At 40.1% G+C, this 23,575-nt stretch overlaps 2 protein-coding genes and 1 long non-coding RNA gene across 3 annotated transcripts in view; 2 read left to right on the top strand and 1 right to left on the bottom strand.

Annotated features, from left to right (window-relative positions):
* LOC116333427 overlaps nt 1-23,575 on the bottom strand; it is a 493,334-nt gene that overhangs the window by 48,288 nt on the left and 421,471 nt on the right. The window lies entirely within an intron of this gene.
* Nucleotides 108-10,419, top strand: LOC120438206. Its single transcript, XR_005611716.1, has 4 exons — nt 108-288; nt 748-824; nt 4,655-5,014; nt 7,745-10,419. It is a non-coding gene; the product is annotated as an uncharacterized LOC120438206 (long non-coding RNA).
* On the top strand, nt 19,442-19,855 carry LOC116328220 (histone H2B 1/2). Its single transcript, XM_031749951.2, has one exon. It carries the CDS (start codon nt 19,466-19,468, stop codon nt 19,838-19,840), a length of 375 nt encoding a protein of 124 aa, XP_031605811.1. The 5' UTR covers nt 19,442-19,465; the 3' UTR covers nt 19,841-19,855.

The raw sequence follows: 23,575 nt of genomic DNA on the forward strand, positions 1-23,575 counted from the left end.
TGTTGGACAGCTGTAATTATGAATTTTAGGGGAATCTTATGAAACGGTCTTGAGACGTGTGCAAATTTCAACGGGTGGGCAGGGCTTTTCGGCTGAACTAACGAGGAAGTCCTGAAAGTTTTTTCTCGTTGAAAAGAGCCATGTGCAGCTTGACATAAAGTCTGAGCTCTGGATGAGCAGAAATGTGGATTCTACCGCAGAACGTTTGAGAGAACGATCAAAGTTTGGGTTTCTTTTTGTTGAGCCTGCGCTGCTTCTGCGTCCGAGTCGGGAAACAAAGACACGGCAGTAAGTACATTTATGCAGAGGCCTGCTGCATCATACATCTCCCGATTTCCCTGACATCTGTATGCTTTAAATGAAATGTTATAACAACAGTGGCCTGAAATTGAAACCCACGAAAACATCACCACGACTAAATGAAAAAACGTCGTTTGCATTTCTCCACCTTGCACTCATTTGCATTTGCATCGACTAGGCCTAAATTATTTTCTGCTCCTTCCATGTGTTGCTTGCCTGTGTTCCTGCCAGATGTCCAGAAAGGATAAAAAACAACAACAACAAAAAAAAAAAAAAACAAACAAAAAAACGTGTCAGAATAAATGTATTAGATAACAGCTGATAATCTAAGCTGCACTAAATAATAAAATACTTGATTGTCTACTGCAGCTGTGATATGAGTTATTTAATAAATGTTGTAAATAATGATGTAGTTAAATGTTCTCGTTCTGCGGTTTCACACTTTAGGGCTCAATGAAGAATGCCAGGCTGCACAGCTCTCTTCCTCTCAGCATTAACAGTGACTCTCTTCTGTGCTGTAGTCGGTGAGTAGCTGCTAATGTTTCTGTTTCTAATGCTTACACATTCTAAAAATAAATGTGTAAGCTAAAAAAATGTCAGTTTCAATTAATTTTTCTGAGTTACGACAATTTATCTCAAAATTATATTGAACACCCAAACTATATAAAGTTAAGGGAATTTTGTCTCTACAATCAAAAGTCATTCTAATGAACCCTTACTTGCTTTTGAGTAAACACCTTAAAATGTTTTTAAGTTAACCAATTATTATGTTCCTTAACAATTTTTTTCTACATTATTTAAAAGTATTTAATTTGTTATGCAATTAATTGCAGTCATTACAAAAGTTTTAAATTAATCATTTAAAAAATTTAACTTGCTGATTTTCTTCATCATCATTTATTTGAGCTTTTTCTTGTTTTTGTATTTGTAATAGGTTATTAAATAAATTAAGCTTAAATAAATGAATTCAACATTGTCTAAGCAATTAAAGATTTTATTTGTAACTGTAGATTTTTCAACACTTTATGTTTAAACATTGAAAATAAACTAGAAATGTTGTTTTCCCCAAAATGTATAAACACATTAGCCTTCAGTAAATCATTTGTGTCATCAAAGCAAATTTACACAATCAGCCTTTATGTATTTAACACCACAGTAACAAATGTGCTGAATCTGTAAAATGTTAACACCACTTACAAAAAACATTTAGCAAAAGGACTACTTTCAAGCAAGTGTTCAGTACATGTTAACTTTCTATGCACTCCGAACTTCTTAAAGTCTTGCATCTTTCTTTTATATAATGCAGTAAAAAAAACGTTTAAAATCAATTTTACACATACAGGACTCAAAATAGTTTTCATAACCACACCATTAACAGTATTGTGCAGTGCATAACAGAGTTCATTTACTAACAAGGATTAGTAAATGAACTCTCGGCCCACTTATATCACGAAGGCCGGGTCCTCAGGTGGACGCATCCTCTGAATTTTGACACCCCCGGCCTGTTTCCGGCTGGACAATAATAACGGTGACATTTAACTTATTTTATCCAATAAATAAACACTGTAAAATTCAAGTTTTTTGTATATATATATGTATATGTATACCCCCCAAAGCAGATGTTTGGTTAAGATAACTAACTCAAGTTATAATAATTAATTAGAAATATCCAGTTTGTTATTAAATTTGTTTCCCTATTCTACTTCTACTTCTTCTACTTCTACTTTGTCATGCAGACACTGAAATGATTAAGTGAAGCCCTAATTTCATTATTTACAATTTTTAAGGAGCCTTTTGTAATGCCCAACACCTATGCTGAACGGGCCACTGACATGTGTGTGATATGGGGTGATTATTGATCAATGTGTCTGTGAAGGTTCTCAGTCATCCAGGTCATCGTAGTCAAAGGAATTTGCAAAGAAAAGCGTCTGGACTTCTTTAAGTTGCTTGAAGACGTTTCACCTCTCATCCGAGAAGCTTCTTCAGTTCTAAAGTCAAATGGCCGAGAGTCTGGGTTTAAATCTGGGACTCTCGGCCATTTGACCTTAGAACTGAAGAAGCTTCTCGGATGAGAGGTGAAACGTCTTCAAGCAACTTAAAGAAGTCCAGACGCTTTTCTTTGCAAATTCCTTTGATTATTGATCAATGTGTGACCTAAAGTGACTAAGACGGAGTCATGATGAAGGGTATGCAGTTCTGAATAAATGGGTTTTGAGACATGATTTAAAAGTGGTGAGAGAGTTTGTGGTCTGGAGATCTGGTGGAAGTGCGTTCCAAAGTCTTGGGGCAGAACAACATGAAGGCTTGTTTGAGGAAGCTTACAGTAATCTAAACGAGATGTGACAAGAACATTGATAAGAATGACAGTACTGTTTGGAGTGAGTGAAGGACGAAGGAGGTTAATATTACGAAGATGAAAATAGGAAGACCGAGTGATATTATTTATACTGTATGTGCTGTGAAGGAAAGAGTTCTGTCCAGGATGACACCAGGACTCATAACAAATTTAAGTATTGCAGGAGCAAATCCACACTGTGATCAGTGTGGATTTGATTTTTGTTCAAGATGCTGAATTCCTCACACCATGTTTGTGAAGGTTCTCAGGCCATGGTAATTTAAGGAGCTTGGAAAGAAAACCGAGTGGAGTCCTTTAAGTTTCATAAAGACACTGAGAAGTCAAATGTCTTCAAGAAACCTAAAGAAGCCCAGTCGCTTTTCTTCATGTATTTGCTTCCGCTTATTCTTTTCAGGATCGCGGGCAGGGGGCACTGGTGCTGGCTTAGGGCCTCTCGCAGGGATAACACATAGACAGGAGACAACCAATCACACTCACATTCACTCCTATGGGCAATTTAGTGTTTCCAATTAACCTGTCCCCACTAACTGCCTGTCTTTGGACTGTAAGAGGAAGCAGGAGTGGAATTGAACCCAGGCCATTCTTGCTGTGAGGCAACAGTGCTAACCACCATGCTACCCTGCTTCTCTTCCCAAGGTCCTTAACTTACTTACACCAAACTCCATGAAAAAGTTCTCTTCCTTCTCTCCCAGGTTCAGTGGATGGGTACTTCGATTGTGCCATTTAAGAAAAAACTATAAGTATTCAAATAAGTATAAACTATGTAGGTGACTGCCAACAAATTGAATTTTGAAGCCAAAGTTTGAATAATTATCATACGTCAGGAAAGATGTCATTGATCTGCCCGATTCTCACTTCCCTTGATGAAACTACGTCCATCAGTTTTGGGGTCCAGTGGTCACGTTTAGCCATAAAAGTAGATTCAAGGCTTGCAGTGGTTATTTCCCCATGAAACTTCGACCATTTTTACAAAAAAATGCCAGGCTTCACAAATATTTTCTTTTCAAAGCACACATTGCTTATATAAAGTTTTAATGACAAGTAGAGTCACATAGTCTTTGCCAGGATCATACTACTAAAAGCTTATTAACAAATTCCCATATAGTCTGGCGGTTAGGCCTTCTGGTTTTCACCCAGGCGGCCTGGGTTTGACTCCTGGTATGGGAACTGTTTACATAATTTCGTTAGGGATTAATAAAGGATTCTGATATTATTAATATTGTCATATTAACATAGTATTTCCCAAAACGCAACTATTCCAAGAAAAGTAATAGTGATAGATACTGGTCTTAAGATCAAGAGCAATACTTCAGTTAAGCTTTATCACAAGCGTAACCGAAATAATTTACAATATAATATAATGTATAGTGTTTTGTTAGGCCAGTTTTATAAAGACAGAACGAGTGAGGCAAACAGACCAACTCTACAGGACCCCTTCTCACACATGTATTCACAGTTTAAAGGCTTCTAACTTTGGTAAAAAAAAAAAAAAAAGTGATTGAAATTAGATAGCAAAATTTATAATATATGTATATAAGTCTTATCCATTCATATGCTAAAGTTCAAAATGGCTAAATGACATTGCTAAATAGTAGCATTACTTACATGTGGTAGTGCAATATTAGGTTGATGTAATTACCAAAATTATTAAGTCAACAGAACCCAACAGCTCAGAAGACTTATCTCAATAATAAATTTGAGTTTTTCTCTTACAGCCATGCATTTAATCAAGTGGTGGTAACAGGTTTGATGGATTGTTTTTAGGGTGTGTACATGTACACATACAGACATGTACATATTTTAAACCTTTAAAAAATGTATTTGGATTTCTTTTCTTTAGAGCAGTCTAAATTCTGAGCTTGTCAGTGTGCTTAATGAGTTTAAACGCCCAGTCTGAAGGCTTGATTTGTCCGGTATTTGCTTATATACTCATTTAGTTTTGAGAATTTTTTAATTACTCCTAATGATTCTGTGTTGGTTTCTTTTTAACCCCTGCAGGTCAGACTAAATTCACTGTAAGTGCAGAACAGGAGGTCTACCGTGCAGAAGAAAACACTAACGTCACAATGATCTGGCTGCTCCATTATGACACCAACAGGCCTCCTGACTCCCTGCTAATAGACCTAATGAATGTGATAAGGACGACACAGATTTTCTTCTATAACAGTGACACTGACACTGAAGTGTACCCAGATGAGAACTACAGAGGGCGACTACATTGTGATCCACGGCTAGCCAGGAAAGGAAGGCTTGAATGTCTTTTAACCGATGTAAGGCTTAACGACACGGGGACATATGACTGTATGATTGTCCTTAACAGAGAAAGTAGCTACAAAACATGTGACCTCAATGTTAAAGGTAAGACGACATCACCAGCTCCTTTGTTGGTATCCAGCACAATAACAAAACAGGAAAGAAATATTTTGACCTGGATAATCAAGGGATACCCAATTAGTGTGTTTCTTACACTAAGGGACATTTTTCCAGCTTTATCATAGTAAAAAAAATAAATGAATAAAAAGAAAGAACAAATGTGTCATTTCAGGTTGGGGAAATTCACAAAGTGTATGTTAAAATATCTACATAGCCAACTTAATATTACTTAATACTTTAAAAGTATCCCCTTGAAAGAAACGGTAACTAAACCCCATGCTATATTATCAAAATATAATATTAGAATTGTAATGAATGTACTCTGTTTCAATCTGTTTATGTAGGATACATGCAGTAAATTTTATAGAAAAAAAACAACAACATTTTTTCGTGCTACCTACATTGTAGAGAGTAACTTTACCTCCTAAACAGGAAAATTAGTATGGTCAGGGATTACAGTGGGATTCAGCAGGTGGGGAAACCCTAAGATCTGTGTAGTGTCTCAGAATGGGGAAAATAATCACAACTTACATAATTAATATGAGCTTCAGTAGGTTTTCTTAGTGTACATGATGTGTTCAGCTGACCTGCTGCTCTTTGCGGGTTTACACAACTGAATTCAACAAGTAAGCAGTTTCACAAGCCATCTTGGCTGATGCCCATACACTCACAATATATGGAGAGATGACCCAAATGCAGGACTCCAGGCTGGCTAAGAAGGTTTTATTACAGATACATGAGGAACAGGTAAGTGTACAGGGATGGGTTGGGTCCTGGCCTCCCTAAACCTAGGAGCAGGAACAGGCGTAGGAACTCCCTGGACACCAGCCCTCCCCACCCGAGGAACAGGTACGGGTGAAGGAGTGGACTGGGTCTCAGCTGCCCTCGCTATGGGAGCAGGCAATGGCTGGACACTAGTTGCCCCCACCTGAGGAACTGGCACGGGTCCGGGGACATGCTAAGCCCTAGCCCCTCTAGGAACCAGGACAGGGACTGGCTGTGCCCTAGCAACCATAAGCCCGGAAACTAAAGTAGTAGTAGTAGGTTGGGTCCGAACCACTTTGCGAGCAGAAACAGGCAGTGAGAGGTTCTGGCATGACCACAGGAGGAGAGAAATGATCAGGTTCGAAGGCGTAAATGTCCTTCGTGAAAGCCTCAGAGGGCGGAACAGTCTTTATGGATGTAGCTGGGTACTGAACAGGTGGCAGGCAGAAATGCAGGGTGCTGAGAGGCGGAAGAGTGAGCAGCCGAAGATTAGCAAATAATGCCCTCTGGTGCAGGCAGAGCAGCAGGTGGAGGAGCGCAGTGCCTTCGAGGACCCTCCCAGAGCCAGACAAGTCCCAAAGTTTCCAAAAAGGAAAGCGCTGACTGCTGCAGCTCGTATAGTTCAGAGTCCGCTGGGTCCATTCCGTGTTCGAGTCACAGGTCTCATCATTCTGTCACGTTTAGTGGGTGGAAAATGGAGAGAGGACCCAAATGCAGGGGCATTGAGGGCTTAAAAGAACTGGATAATGAGGAGGGTTGGAAACAGGTGAGAATACAGCTGGAATAAATCTAACTAGTGACCCTAATGACCCAGACAAAGTAGAACTAAACATAATGCACAAAGACAAGAGGTTATCACAATAAAACTGGAAACATACACGGGAAACTAAACAGTGACAAAAGTCCAAATAGAAAAAAACAAGGTCAACCACTCAGGTACCCTGACAGATGTGCACATACATTTTTTTAAATGCACGGCAGAACAAGAGCACAATGGTAAGGTGCAATCTCTATCAAAGAGAGAAACAACTGGAGATTACTGTACTAGCCAAGCTACTGCTGGCTCCAGTTTCACTGCTCTGAGATCAGTGATCAGTCTGCGCTTATTGTGGAAACAGGCAGCATTCGCAAGTACAGAAGCACTTTCATTTATCATCATAACTCATGAGTATGTATGATGTGAGAAACTGTTAATACCTTGTTTAGCACATCATTAATGAAAGCTTTGATGATGGAGAGGGTAACTCCTGCCATGTCTGGTTAAACGGCTTTATAGTTTCACTAGCCCCACCCACTTAAGATCAAACTGGGCTGTACACTATATCGCCAAAAGTATTTGCTCATCTGCCTTCACGTGCATATAGACTTGAGTGACATCCCATTCTTAAACCACAGGGTTTAATATGATGTCAGTCCACCCTTTGCAGCTGTAACAGCTTCAACTCTTCTGGAAAGGCTTGCCACGAGGTTTAAGAGTGTTTATGGGAATTTTTGACTATTCTTCCAGAAGTACATTTGTGAGGTCAGACACTGATGTTGGATTTAAAAAAAATTAAATTTACATAATTTATGTGCAGCTAACAAATCTACAGTCACTGTGTGACGCCATTATGTCAACATGGACCCAATTCTCATAGAAATGTTTCCAGCACCTTGTTGAATCTATGCCAAGAAGAACTGAGGCAACTCTAAAGGCAAATGATGGTCCAACCTGGCAGCAAGATGTAATGAGTGAAGTGGCCAGTTTGTGGTTTTTGGAAATAGTTTTCACACACCAAGGAAACGGAAGAAAGGACTTGTGTTGTGTAATCCTAGTACATAGTCTTTCCCCCCTTATCCAAGACATCATTTAAGCTACCAAACACTCCATTTTATTAACTAGCACCTAGGTTTTCTCAGAAGTTCATATTTATTGATCCTGTCACTCATGCTTGTTCAATGTCTTCCCAGCTGCCTTCAAGAAACCTGTGGCAGAGACATCGACACCAGTGAGGAGTGGGAGGAGCAGCCTATATGCAGTGCCAGCTTTGTTTATAGTGGCGATTTTTGTACTTTTTTGTAAATAACTGCTGTGTATTTATGTGAAGTAGCAGCCCATTACAGATCACTCCTGAGGTCAGCTCTGACTGTAATGAGGCTGCTGACATTTTTTTTAAAGTACTGTCACAATTCCTCAGAGCTGTACCACAGAGCAGTGCACACTTACATCATCCTTCACTCTCCCATATTTAACACAAACTTATGCACTTTTATTCCCTAGTTTGTTTGTTTTTTTCAATGATTTTTCCATTATTTTTACACCCTGACTTGCTGCATCCCATGTTGTTATGTTTAGACTAAAACATGTGGAAAAGAGAAGTTTAATCATCACTTTACCAAAAACACTATTTATCCCAAATCTGAAACATGTTCGTTCATCCTCGCTGGATTGTTATTCACACCACAATATTGTCATTATTCACACAATGTATTTATTTTTCATTGGTACACTGTGTGGCTAGCACAAATGCTAACCATAAACTGAAAGTAAAAGGGTAAGCAGCTGCTTTGTTATAGTTCTTACAGTTTTAATGCTACCTCAGCTTTATAAGTTTATGTTTTTGTACTGAAGGAGTTAAAAATATAATTAACTCTGGTGCTAATGGAGCTCCTTCAGTTTACATAGAAGTGTTTTTGTATCAGCTTCTGTTTCCAAACCATCTTCTTCTATGGAGCAGTTTAGACTTTATAAAGGTTTATGTGCAGCTCTGCTTCAAAGCTCAACATGGTCAAAATAGTTTGCCGTTTGTCATTAATGCAAACTAGTGTTATGAAGTTCACCGATCAGTGTTTATCCATCATTGATCTTAAGAAGAATGCACTTTGCTCACAGCTGATGACAAAGACTTGATTGGAATCAGTAATTTGATGAATGTTTTTTTTTCCTTGACATGTTTCTACCTCATATTATCCACTTTACATTGGTCCAGAGGAGTCGTCCATTACAGATTGCCTCTCAGTTAACCTCTTTCTGTAATGGCATGTTAATATTAACTGGGATTTCCTGTCCAGATTTTAATCATCCACCAGACACTGTAATGTCTGCTGGACGTTTTTTTCAAGTTGTTGGTGTGACCAGAGAGGTGCAATGAGTGAGATTAATTACTTAGTGGAATATGTTTTACCTCACGTTTTATCAAAGGGAGCTTCATTAATTCATAAGATTAACCAATAAGATGCTCTCTCACCTTATTTGTTGCCGTTATACTTTCTAATAACCTTTTTTTGGTCTCTGACTGGGGTGTTAGATTTTTCTGAGCATTTTGTTGAACCATAGTAAATCCCTCTGGTCTTAATTCCAGTGTTAGATCCTCGAGGTCTTTATTCCATCACCTTTTTGTAATCAACTGAATGAACACTGATTTAAAAAAAAATGATGGCACATTGTTTTTCAGAAATTTCAGAGAAAAGCAGCAGAACAGCAGGAAAGTTTCACTGAGTTTCAGTGAAAGTTTCAGATTAATCTGTGGCATGTCTGCTTGAACTGTAGTGTCATGGTGTGTCCAGTTCCTTTTTTATAAACCTTCGAAACTGGACCATCATCATTAGCAGAGGTTGACAACGAGATCGACCCTCACACATACCTCAGCCTCAGTTATTTGTTTACCAGCAAAACTGGAGACAGGGTTTGAGAACGATGCACTAAATGGGAAAGGATCCACAATTTGTGGAGGTTTACTCAAACATATCTCAGCCTAAGCTGTCTTTATTAGTTTTGAAAAATAAAATACCTCAAACCTTCTGAGAGAAAGCTGATCTGTCACCAACTTTATTGGGATGTGGAGATTGTGAGGGTGCACTGCAAAGTGGGTAGACTCTGAGGGCACTGATTTTAGGAGTTTGTAGAAGTACAGTACATGATCAACTGTAAAACTGTACTAACAAAAACTGTATAAAAATAAAGAGACATGTCTAGATCTCCTTTTCAGGATGAGAAGTAACAGGAGTTCAAGTGAAACGATGCAACAGAAGACGGGTTATGTAATATTATTACTGGTATAACTGCTCTTATATTATTATATTAGATTATTATTATTATAACTATGATATTAGTAGTATTATCATAGTTTAATAGTCTGAATTGTTTTCAAATCTTTATAGAAAGGATAAACAACAGCCACTGGATGTTTTTGTCTTCTCACAGGAGCTGAAGAAGAAATACAGATTACATGACTGGAACAACGTTTAAACTGTTTTTGTGTAAAATTGAGTAATAGTGTCTCTATTACTGATGAATCCCAAATTCACTATGACCACAATCAATAATTTGTATTACATTTTTTTTAGGCTCATTTGTCGTTTTCTGTGTTTTGCATAATCTGAAACAAGATTCAGTCTTGTTCCAGATTTGTTTTCATTTTGCACTGAAACTGAATAAGTTTTTATCCACTAAACAAGTGCCCATTCCTCAAAGAAAACACCTGTTTGTACCTATTTGACAGAGTTATACAGTTATGAATGTGTCTTTTTCAGTGGCTGTCTGTTTTTTTACAACAGATTATTCATTGCATTATGACTCAGAGCTGAGGCGTTAAGTACAGTGGCAATTTTCATTAATCATTTCTAAATCCAAACATATGACTAACCTTTCCAACTTTGTTAGAAATATAAAATGTGATTGTTTGTTAAACAGTTCAAAGTGTGCCTTACCAATTTTACTGGGTAATAGTAGAACTTCAGTGATCTGACTGACAATTTTTTTTTTTACAGTTTTGACACTATCAGCTTTTTAGATGAGAATAGAATAAAACAGAACAGAACAGAACAGAGACTGTATTGCAATTCAAAACACACCAGTTAGTTGTCATCAGAACGGAATTTCGGTGCATTTACTTGCCACCGGACTACACAGTATAAATAAAATAAATCTAAATATAAAGGTAGTAAAAAGAATCTAGGATATGTACACGTAAGAACAGAGGAGACAATTTTCTGTATAGACTATTGTTGGTGGACAAAATTGTACAGATTATTCAATGTTTTTTAATGCTTGGCTTCTTTGTGAGGTTGGGATTATCAGTTGAGTTGTGCAGAAGTCAGGTTTATTTGACAACTGTTAGAAATCATATAATGGCCAGAACCAATCACCTAAGTAAAGATAAACAGCAATCCATCATTATATTAAGAACTGAAGGTCAGTCAGTTCAGAAAATTGCTAAAACTTTGAATGTGTCCCCACGTACAGTCGCAAAAACCATCAAGCACTATGATGAAACTGGCTCACATGAGGACTGCCCCAGGAAAGGAAGACCAAGACTCATCTCTGCTGCTGAGGATAAATTCATCTGAGTCACCAGCCTCAGAAATCACAAGTTAACGGTACCTCAGATTAGAGCCCAGATAAATGCCACACAGAGTTTCAGTATCAGACACATCTCTACATCAACTGTTCAGAGGAGACTGAGTTAATCAGGCCTTTATGGTCAAATAGCTGCTAAGAAACCACTATTAGGCAAAGCAACAAGCAGAAGAGATTTGTTTGTGCCAAGAAATACAAGGAATGAAGATCAGACCAGTGGAAATCTGTGCTTTGGTCTGATGAGTCCACGTTTGAGATCTTTGGCTCCACCCGCCGTGTCTTTGTGCAACACAGAAAAGATGAACAGATCTCTACAAGCATGGTTCCCACTGTGAAGCATGGAGCAGTTTGGAGGGGTAGCTGTTGTTTGTAAACTCAGACCTAAATTGAACTTTTTAATCATATGCAATTTTCATTTTTTTTAATCATATCAACATCTGTAATGCAGACTTATATGAAGCTATTCTGTTGTTATCTAACTCAATCTGGACTAAAATCCATGAGGTAAACAGACAGAAGATGTTTTGTTGTTTTATTTAATTAAAAACCAAATGAAAATATCACAAATTCAATCAATGTGCAGGGTACTCCCATTAAATGGGAGCTCCCTTTGGTAACTGCACAACATTAGACTACAGTGAGAGAGTCTGTTGTCTGTATATTTATGTAATTCCAGAATATCATAATAGTGAAACACACTTGTAGCAGGTGTCAATATATCATAAAATATAAAATAACTAAAGGACAGGACCATTAATATATACTGCTAGTATCCCAGCTGTAATTGGGACACCTTAAACCAAGAGTGAAAGGAAGTGTCACTGCACTGCAAATAGTCACACCCTGTTTCAGAAGCACCACAGTGAGTTCACATGCATGCCACACACTGCGAATAAACCTGGTGTTACTAAAAGGGATTTGAGTTATAAGTCGCAGATTTAAACAGAGAAATGACACAAAATAAACAAACACACAAAAAATAAAATAAAATAAAGAGTCCCCTTCACATGATGCCCTCCTGGTCGTGTACATCTATTAGCCTGAACGAATTGGCGAACTGGGAAAACAAAACTGCAACTACATGAAAAACGAACGGCAGGAGAAAATTGTTTCAACAACAGCTGCAAAACACAAACAGAATGATCAAAGAATAAACAAAAGAAATGAATCACACAATGAAAACATCCGTTTTAACAAACTGTTTAAAATAATTGTAAATCTAAAACACCAACTAAACCTACGACACCGATCAGTCTCAGCGAGAGGAATATGTGAAGTGTTTAGGACAGAGAGAAATTTTTGGCACTACTCTCACATCTTTAACTCATCTACCCAAAGTGACGATTCCGATACCCCCCCTCCTAAAGCTATAAATAATTGAGCACATTACTTTCTGCGTTAGAGTTGCAGTGACGTGCCTCCTTTAAACATTCGACAGCTGTGATAAAACTGATACTTCAGCATTTAAACAGCTTTCTCTTTTTAGTCACAAAAGAAAGGTGGTTAGAGCAGACAGACACGGGGTAAATTTGGGGGGACTTCCTTCCGCCCTCGTGCTTTGAAGCTCGTGATTATTGAAAGTTGTGATTCAGAAAGAAGACACACAAGAAGGCGTATGAAACAAGAGGGAGTGCGGCACAAAATACATCATACACGTCCACAAGTGTGGCTACTGATATGATCCCTTTGTGTCAGAATACAGAGGGGGTAATTTATAACAGTCAGTGGAAGAGATGATTTTATTGAAAGCTGTAGACAAAGTGCCTGAAAACCTATAAACACTGACTGTGAGCGTCTCGTTTTTTTATCTGAGTGAAGCTCAAACGTGGAGTTGTCTCTGAAATCCATTTCTGATGTTGCTGAGAGTTTCCCTAAGTTAATATATTAATAAAGTTATGAAATATTAGCATAGCATTTTAACTAACTAATCTTCTACACGCTGTAAACATGATAATAGTTATAAATGTTTTTAAACCAATGTGGTTTATCGAACATCAGGGTTTTCCCTTTAGTTTATCTGATGAAGTGGCGCCATCTTGTGACGTAAACATTTCTGCACCATCAAAGACTAAAGAGCTTCTCAAGCTTTTGATATTCAGGCGTTAACACTAGAAGTCCCAGGCTTTTCTAACCCTCTGTCAGCCAAGTGGGAGCTAACTTGGCTAGTCTGTTAGCATCAATTCATATGTAAATTGGGTCGTTACCTGAGAATTGTGGAGGGGTGGGGTGTGTGAATGATTGCAATTTCTAACTGCAAACTGCCTCTTTGTTTGTGTGTGGGAGGGGAACTGCTAAAAGCTGTGAACTTCATTTTGTGTTCGTCTTGATGCATTCTCAATCATCCAGGAAAATAAATCTCCAAAAGATTTATTGATAAAAACAGTACAAAAAAACCAAAAATATTTCTACAAAAACAACCATTTGTACACATATTTACAGATAATAATAAAAAGTGAGTGAGTACATTTCAATCACTCACAATCCTGGCACTGCCATGGTATCTGTAGTCTGCATTTACCACATGTGTATCTGTAGCAGTGAACACATCGCACAGTGGCATGATTGTTCTTGCATTTGTGTTTGACCTGACACGTGGCTCTTTTTCCAGGGCTAGGTGTGGAGGGTTGTGTCGAAGCAACTGTTCTTTTCTTGCCTTCTTCCCAGCCATATGAGAGTTAGCCAACTCTCTTGCAAACTCCACCAGGAAGTCCACCCGTCTTTCCTGCGTCCCGGTGCATGCTTGATACAGCACATGTGCATTCAGTGCTGCCATGTCAATCATGTTATAGGACCGTGTACTCCCGCACCATCTGGTCCATCACATCCACGCCACACTTTGTGGTGTTGTAAAGGTGACAGTGTTTGGCTTCCTTTTGGTGGTGTTATCAGTCTGAACCACGCTGTGCATGCTGCTAAGAATATAGACTGTCTTCTTCCGTTTGGCTGCATCGCCGTCAGCGTGGCAGCAGAGGTTGAAAACACCTAAGAAATAAGATAAATTGTTATTTCCATAGCACTTTTACACACAATGAAACACATAAACATAGAACCACAAAAGACCTGCAGCCTACCTGAGTGGTGAATTCATTGCGATTTGTGTATCTAGCGGATTGAGGAATTTCCCGGCGAATCTTGCTGACTGTGCCGAGGATGGTGGTTTTCCGTCTAAGAAGTTTTTGCGCAAGTGAAAGTGATGTGAAAAAATTGTCCGTGGTAACATTTCTGCCCTTGTCTAGGAATGGTTCCATCAGCCTCATCACTACATTTTCAGACAGTCTCTCCCCACTGGGACGATTGGGGTCCTTGCCAAGATATGTGAGGACATTGCAAATGTACTTGGATTTTAGGTCGCAGGCCACCCAAAACTTGATCCCAAACTTGTCAGGTTTACTTGCAATATACTGCAGGAAACAGCACCGAGTCTTTGATCTTGATCAAAGATCTTGATCTTCTTGGGGGTTACTAGGGTTCCATCACTACGTGACTGCTGGTCAGCAAACCTGGGAAACCCACAGATCATTGGAACTATGCCGGCGTAACCGCTTCCAAGACATCATGCAACACCCACGCTTTGATGACAGGTCCACCCGCAGTGATCGAGGAAAGACTGATAAGTTCGCTGCAGTTTCCAGTGTGTGGGGATCATTTGTCACCAACTGCATCACGTGCTACAACCCTGGTCTACATATCACCGTTGATGAACAGCTCTTCCCATCAAAGACTCGGTGCTGTTTCCTGCAGTATATTGCAAGTAAACCTGACAGGTTTGGGATCAAGTTTTGGGTGGCCTCGACCTAAAATCCAAGTACATTTGCAATGTCCTCCCATATCTTGGCAAGGACCCCAATCGTCCTAGTGGGGGGAGAGACTGTCTGAAAATGTAGTGATGAGGCTGATGGAACCATTCCTAGACAAGGGCAGAAATGTTACCACGGACAATTTCTTCACATCGCTTTCACTTGCGCAAAAACTTCTTAGACGGAAAACCACCATCCTCGGCACAGTCAACAAGATTCGCCGGGAAATTCCTCAATCCGCTAGATACACAAATCGCAATGAATTCACCACTCAGGTAGGCTGCAGGTCTTTGTGGTTCTATGTTTATGTGTTTCATTGTGTGTAAAAGTGCTATGGAAATAACAATTTATCTTATTTCTTAGGTATTTTCAACCCTGCGCGCCACGCTGACGGGTATCGCGGCCAAACGGAAGAAGACAGTCTATATTCTTAACAGCATGCACAGCGTGGTTCAGACTGATAACACCACCAAAAGGAAGCCAAACACTGTCACCCTTTACAACACCACAAAGTGTGGCATGGATGTGATTGACCAGATGGTGCGGGAGTACACGGTCCGCAGAGGAACACGGCGCTGGCCAGTTGCCGTGTTCTATAACATGATTGACATGGCAGCACTGAATGCACATGTGCTGTATCAAGCATGCAACGGGACGCAGGAAAGACGGGTGGACTTCCTGGTGGAACTTGCAAGAGAGTTGGCTAACTCTCATATGGCTGGGAAGAAGGCAAGAAAAGAACAGTTGCTTCAGACACAACCCTCCACACCTAGCCCTGGAAAAAGAGCCACGTGTCAGGTCAAACACAAATGCAAGAACAATCATGCCACTGTGCGATGTGTTCACTGCTACAGATACACATGTGGTAAATGCAGACTACAGATACCATGGCAGTGCCAGGATTGTGAGTGATTGCTGAAAATGTTGAAATGTACTCACTCACTTTTTATTGTTATTTGTAAATATGTGTACAAATGGTTGGTTTTTTTATTTTTGTTTTTTGTACTGTTTTATCAATAAATCTCAGCAACAAAGGAAATACACCCATGTGTGTTGATTTCTCCCTAAGAAGGCAAACTGAAACACAAGTTTCCTTGTGGCTCAGGAAACTAACCACTCCAAGTCGTTCAGCATGGCCCCACCGTATTTACATAACAAAAGCAGCTGTTCACAGGTGATTAAGGATATTAGCTAAAAGCCTACCAGCCATTTGGCTCGACGGTGGGTTTTATAGGTAGAAAAGCCAAATGGCTCTTCTCTGGGACTTCTAGTGTTAACTTACACAACAAAATAACTAAAGTGCAAACAGCACGTTTTTGGTCATTTCTGTGCATCTACATTTGTTTTAGTTTTTAACACTTACTGAGGTGAAGTTGTTACAAAGGTGATGTCAGCTGTCATCGCTTTAAGAGGTAAAACTGGGGACAAATGCTGCTTTGTAAAAAAAAAAAAAAAAAGTTTTCACGGCTCACAAACACTCTGCACAGAAAGCGGCCAGACCACAATGAAAACTGTGAAGACTTTAATATGTGCACTATTTTGAGAGTAAATCAAAGTGCAGGATTTTCTTTAAAGCTCAACAACAGATTTGTTCCAGTTCTCAGTGTGTCTGCTCCTCTCTTTCCCTCTCTGTCTCCTCAACAGGATCATTTGTAGTGAACACTGATTATGGCTTCAGCTCTGGCACCTCTAAAGTCAGTGTCACTGGTAAATTGATTCAGGAGAAGTTAATATGTATGCTGAGAGGGAGAGAGACAGTATGTATCCTCAGTCTGATCAAAAGCTTCTGGAAGCTTAGATCACCACCATCTGGGCAAGACGGGAACTTTAGTTGCCAACAGGAATAAAATATGTAGATGTAGAATTTCTAAAAACAGCAACTTTGTTAATCTCAATTTAATTTCTCTTACATCCTGTAATTTCCTGTATTTGGTGATGCCTCTCCTCTGTAATACTGTACATGTAAACCTGTGCATTGTTGTATCTATCATGTAGGAGCAAATCCCCACCAGGACATTTATTCACTATACTGAACTCCATAAAGTACCATGAAACTGACACTGAATCACTGTTTAAAGACACAGTAAAATGAAACAAAATACTGACATAAACATAGAATACAAGGATATAAAAATGTGATTACACTGTAGCAAAGTTTCATCTTAACAACTAAACATTAAAGCTCCATGTGTAACAGTTAAAGCTCTCAAAGTGTGTCCTGCAGGCTGATGGTGGCCCTCGACTGTAAGCAAAGACATTTCATGGATCAACAGTTCAAATCAAAGTGTGACTCAGAGCAGAACAAGAGCAACGCAGTGTTTCTCTCATATTTAAACTCTTCTGTTCCAGCAGTCAGACTGTAATCACATTACATGTTTCACTAATGTAATAATGTGAATGTTTAATGTGTTACTCTATTAAATGTATTTATCACATCATAATTACAAATATTTCAATACTTATGTCCAGGGCTGTGCAGAGATGTTTAAAGGCGGGTCCTCAAAGTTAAAAGGAGCACATAGAACCAGGCTGAAGAACGACAACCCACATTCACCAAGAATCTAATATGGGATGACATCATACTATATCACTGTCATCAGGTGGGGACAATGCAAAGCAAACGTAGCCTGTGTTTTACCTGGTGGGGACAATGTTGCTGTTGAGGTGTTTCTGCTGCTCCTGCTGCTGATAGTGCTGGAGGGCAGGGCTGTGTTGATCTGAGACTCTAGACCAGGGGTGGGCAATCTCAGTCCACGAGGGCTGGTGTCCCTGCAGGTTTTAGATGTGTCTTCGAACCAACACAGCTGATTTAAATGGCTAAATTAGCTCCTCAACATGTCCTGAAGTTCTCCAGAGGCCTGGTAACGAACTAATCATGTGATTCAGGTGTGTTGACCCAAGGTGAGATCTAAAACCTGCAGGGACACCGCCCTCGTGGACTGAGATTGCCCACCTGCTCTAGACCAGGGTGCCCAATCCCAGTCCTCGAGAGCTACTGTCCTGCAGCTTTTAGATGCATCCCTACTCCAACACAGCTGAATCAAATAGTTGGATTACCAATTCGGCATGCCATCAAGTCTGGCAAAGGCCTGATAACGAGCCATTCATTTGATTCAGGTGTGCTGGAACAAGGACGCATCTAAAAGCTGCAGGGCAGTAGCTCTCGAGGACTGGGATTGGGCACCCCTGCTCTAGACTGTAAAAAGTCCATAGGAAAGATGGTAGCTGATTAAACAAGTGTTATGAGATAATGATAAAATGCAAAGATTGGTGACAGTGTTTATAAGGCAGCAGATTAAAAAACTGTGAGAAATAAACTAAGCTCTGCCTGTGAATTATTCTTTGCATCTCCATCTGCTCAGGGTCCGCGGTTACCATGGTTACTGCGGAAGCTGCTGTGAATTAGACAGCTGGCACTGCGATGACTTACCGGCGATATGAGTGTTTATGTTTTTCATCACAAAAGAATTGTCTGACGTGGCTGTGTCCTCGGAAATCTGGACATGCACCCCCAAGTTGAATAAATATTAAAAAACAGATGATGTAATCATTTCTAGAGGCTGGAGTTTTCAGTATACACGAACAACATGCTGCTTCAGACACTGATCCTCCTGGTGGAAATGCACCTTCTCCTTCCTCCTTGTATAAAACACATTTTTAATGTTAGTTTAAATTCAAAATACACGGTTAAAAATATATATGAACACTAGATAATAAAGCAGGGGTAGGGAACTCCAGGCCTCGAGAGCCGGTGTCCTGCAGGTTTTAGATGTGTCCTTGATCCAACACAGCTGATTGAAATGGCTAAATTACCTCCTCTGTATGTCTGGCAGTTCTCCAGAGGCCTTGTAATGAACTAATTATTTGATTCAGGTGTGTTGACCCGGGGTGAGCTCTAAAACCTGCAGGACTCCTGTAATAAAGAAAAGTGAATAGTTCAGTCTAATGTGTGCTGTAGTGAGACATTAAACTTCAGTAAAACTATGCAGTTATGAAACGTAACTTTAACGTGAGCCAAAGTGATCTGATTAGTTGTAAATAAAAGAGTGAAGTAAACGTGACCCGACAGACAGAACCTAATTATTCACAGTGTTTAATCTCCACTGAGAGCTAAGACTCAGCGAAGTTTTAAAGATGTGTGCTGGTGACGGTAAACTGTGACTATCACCAGGTTACATGGGCGCTACAGAAACACAGAGACAGGAAAGCAGGCGGAATTGTTTCGTTGTTGGTGAAGATAATACTGATACTAACACATCCATATCTGCCACACAGAGCTCTACATTTACTGCTCGTTTAGAACAAATGACTGTTTCAGCAAACGAGGACACAATCACACAGTCCACTGTCTTTGTTAGATGCGCGCCTGTTTCAGCAAAATTCACAAATTCCCTCCAACACAACGTCCGGCCCACTGTGCGGCTCCACCAATGAGATGCGAGGGCCTGCGCAGTGGTATTAGCATACAGCCTGTATAAAATGCGCTGCTCTCAGTCACAGAGCTCATTCGTTGCTGCAGAGTATCGAAGAAGGAAAATGCCTGAACCCGCCAAGTCCGCGCCCAAGAAGGGCTCCAAGAAAGCCGTGACCAAGACCGCCGGCAAGGGCGGCAAGAAGAAGAGAAAGACCAGGAAGGAGAGCTACGCCATCTACGTGTACAAGGTGCTGAAGCAGGTCCACCCCGACACCGGCATCTCCTCCAAAGCCATGAGCATCATGAACTCGTTTGTCAACGACATCTTCGAGCGCATCGCTGCCGAGGCATCTCGCCTGGCCCACTACAACAAACGCTCCACCATCACCTCCAGGGAGATCCAGACCGCAGTGCGCCTGCTCCTCCCCGGTGAGCTGGCAAAGCACGCCGTGTCTGAGGGCACCAAGGCCGTCACCAAGTACACAAGCTCCAAGTAAACTGACTAACAGACGTCAACCCAACGGCTCTTTTCAGAGCCACACACTTGAAACTGACGAGCATACTTCCTACTGGCAAATATGCAATTACTATGTTGCCAACTACTTGAATCGTGGATGTAGACCTGTGTCACTGGGTGGTATTAATCCGCTGCACAGACCCAGACGACTGAAATGTTTTTCAGAAATTGAAACTCACTACAAATTATATAAATGTGACTTTGTATTTGACACTTGCTTTTGATTTCTAAGCATGCCAATTTAGATTTGTTTTTACTTAAGCAAGGTTAAATTTATTATCGGTGCACTAAAATGCTGTGAAGCAGAAAACTAGTATCAACCTTCATGTTGCAGTGCTTTCTTTATTTTTTTGCACGGTCTTGTCTGTATCGTTCTGGTCTGTCTGGGGTTGCACTGTTTTCGTTTTGAATTTTTGCACATCTGCACCTTGTGGTCCTGTCTGGTATATGTAACACCATAGTCTTGGTGTCTCGCTTCGCTGTTATACTGTACCACTGCACATGGGTCAAATGACAAAGCCACTTGACTTGAAGATGCACACTATAACATTGTAAACACACAGAACTTGACTAACAACTATGATACATTAAGGGCTGGTTTGTTGGACTACTAGAGGGCAAAAATTGGCTAACTAGATGCCAAAATGTATACTAAGAAAGGTATGAATTGGTATCATTAGTTATAATTCCCCCCCCCCCCACTTGTGCCCCGCGCGAATGGGGATGCACAGTACAGTAGTGCAATTCATCCTGATCGGTGATTGGTCAAAAGTCTAGAGTGAAAGATGAGACTTGTGATTGGGGGAAAATGTTCAATGAAGAAGCCTTCTTTCATTCATTCAGTCTGTTGTCTGTTTTTTCTTTATCAGGTGATGTTTCCAGCTCCTTTATCTCACCTGACGCCTGGAATGCTGTCTGTGGTCTTCAGCATGATCACAATGTGTTATTTGTGTATTTTGACTGGTTTACAATGACAGGACAGTAAGCATTATCAGTGTATATTACAATAAAAGCATCTAGTTTTACTCCAACATCGATGAGGATTTTCTTTTGGCTCTTTTGAACCAACAGCTTGGAAAGTCTCCTGAAACTAAGCGCAATTGAAAATCAATTCCTTTCTTTTCTTCTGTGATTATTATGTGCAAAGACTAGCCATAAGAGGAGTCTTTTAGGTTCTCCTGATGAGACAATGTAATTGTTTTACTTTTCTACTGGTAAAATCTGAAGGATTATTCATGCCATGACACTGTCATTTACAGACAGGCAAGAAATTAAAGGCATGCCCTGAACACTTGACCCCTACACAGAGAGACATTGTTGCACTTTGCTGCCGTGTTAGGGTTCACTTGTCAAAGGTAAAAGAGTTGTAAAATCATTACAAACTTGCTATCAGAGATTATGTTTGTCCTGTGACAAATAGGCTGAATAGTTGATTATGAAAATGGCGTGATCATACACCATGGCTTTCACAGTCACCTGATGTCAACCAAGACTATCTGGGGAAATTTGACTCACATAACAGATAGATAATAGCTCTGTTAGTGTTTCCTAATCAATTCCAGGAAACACCGAAGTTGTTGCGGAGGCATGTGTTGTACAAATACTTCCAAAACTTGTCTTTGCCTGCATGTACACATTGCTTCTTTGGTTCAGGTCTGTTATGTGTTTCTACATAGTTGTGTCTACATGTCTAAGGCAGATTAAAGCCCAACTTGGGCATTCATTAAGTAAATCCACAACTCACTGTTACTGTAACACAGGACACTTTATTAAGGTGGATGAAACAGGAATACAGGAAAACAGCACTGCAGGGTAGTCAATCAGTGAACTGAACTACAAAAAGTCAAAAGTGCTTATCAGATAGGCTGGAATCATACACGTTACCATCAACAATATCATTGTGAATGTTACACATACCTAAAGTAAGTTTACAACGAGCGAGATGTACTGACAATAGCCAAACACGGGTAAATGTGTAGTAAATGGCAGTGAGGTAAATCTGCCTAGTATGATATTAAATACACTTACTACTTCATATATCTCAGATCGTTTGTAACGAGCCACGGAAAGCACCATGTTGACTTGAAGACGCGTGTCCGTGAGTGAAGACAGCGGCTCGGCTGAGCAGCTGCTGTGTGCAGGTTTGGTGAAGACCATACTTCTCACCAGGCCTGCTGACGAGGTGCATGGGCGTCTGGATTTACAACATGAATTGCTAATGCCGCGATCATCAGTTGTAGCCACTGAAAAGACTAGAAATGGGCGTAATACATTAGATGTCGGCTAGCGCGCGGCTAACATTTACCACAAAGAAAAAGGCTTAAATGCGCTATTCAGCGTCGTGTAATTCCCGCTAAATCCAGACTCTGTAACTTCACGTAAACATAGAAGAAATGCCAGTTTCCATTTAAAAAAAATAGCGGACTTGCCGGCTTCTTCGCTGTGTTGTTTTTGTTTTGGTGACGCAACTTCCGTCGACCAGACGGTTGGTCGTCTACAGTGGGTTTCGGCGCTCCTATTGGCCCGAGTCTACAGTGTCTACGCTCACCGTAGACTCCGGGCCAATGAAAACGACGTAACCGTCTACAGTCAGCGTAGACGTTGCACTACCGTAGACTCGACTTCTGCGAGCCTACTTTAGCATTTGCCTGTACTGCCTATGCCACAGGCAGGCTCTGTGTCCTTTGCATCCAACTTTCCTAGCGATGCCCAAAGAGGAATTTCCATCAAGGCTATCTTCAATCTAACTCCTAATTTGATGGCTCCTAGCCACCTTTCACTTTCCATGTCTTTATATAATGCAACTATTGTAGTAAGTGCTGTGCACAAGATGGAGGACTTATTCAGGGGGTAGGTAGGAATGATTTCCTGTGGTGTTCAGAGGTGAATTTTGGTCAACTCAGTCTCCCAGTGAACACACTCCTGTGACTGGTCAACACATGGAGTGGGTGGAAGGTATTGTGCAGCATTTTACTTATCTTGGACAAAAATCTGTGTTTACACATTTTTCAGTAGAATAGAATAGAATAATCCTTTAATTGTCCCACAAGGGGAAATTTGGTTGTAACAGCAGCCAAAAAGACGCATAAACAAACAGTACACAGGACACAGAACAGAAACATACACAATTTTTCTTACATATTTACATTAAGGACAATGGTTACTATATACAGAGTACTGTACAGTTATTAAATTAAATAAAAATAACTACAGATAAGAGGCAAACCAGGTTGTAGTGTCAATCAGTTAATTAACTTATGGCAGTTACAGCGCAGATGTAAACATCTATGTTTGTTGGGAGCAGTTCTGATTGTACATTCTGACAGCTGCAGGGAGGAAGGACCTGCGGAAACGCTCCTTCATGCATCTAGGATCTATCTAGTAGGTAGGTGGAAGAATAACAGAATCCTCCAGAAAGAGCAGCAGAGATATACTGGGCATAAATAAAGACACTATACTAGATTAAACTGATGTCGCTATCCAGGACATGAGATAAGCTTTATTAGTCCCACAGCTGGGAAATTCACCAACATGGGCAGAACAGGATAAAATAAATAACAAATATTAACAACAATGTTACTATGATTAAATAAATAAAATAGATACAATGATAAAATAATGTTTGACTAGTAGTGACAACAAGACAAGGTTTAACAGTGAGATGGCTGGATGTTTTTAGCAGGTATTGAGTATTACACATTGAGATACTTAGTGA

Source organism: Oreochromis aureus, linkage group 3 (genome assembly GCF_013358895.1).
Source record: "Oreochromis aureus strain Israel breed Guangdong linkage group 3, ZZ_aureus, whole genome shotgun sequence".
In the NCBI taxonomy this organism is placed as follows: domain Eukaryota; kingdom Metazoa; phylum Chordata; class Actinopteri; order Cichliformes; family Cichlidae; genus Oreochromis; species Oreochromis aureus.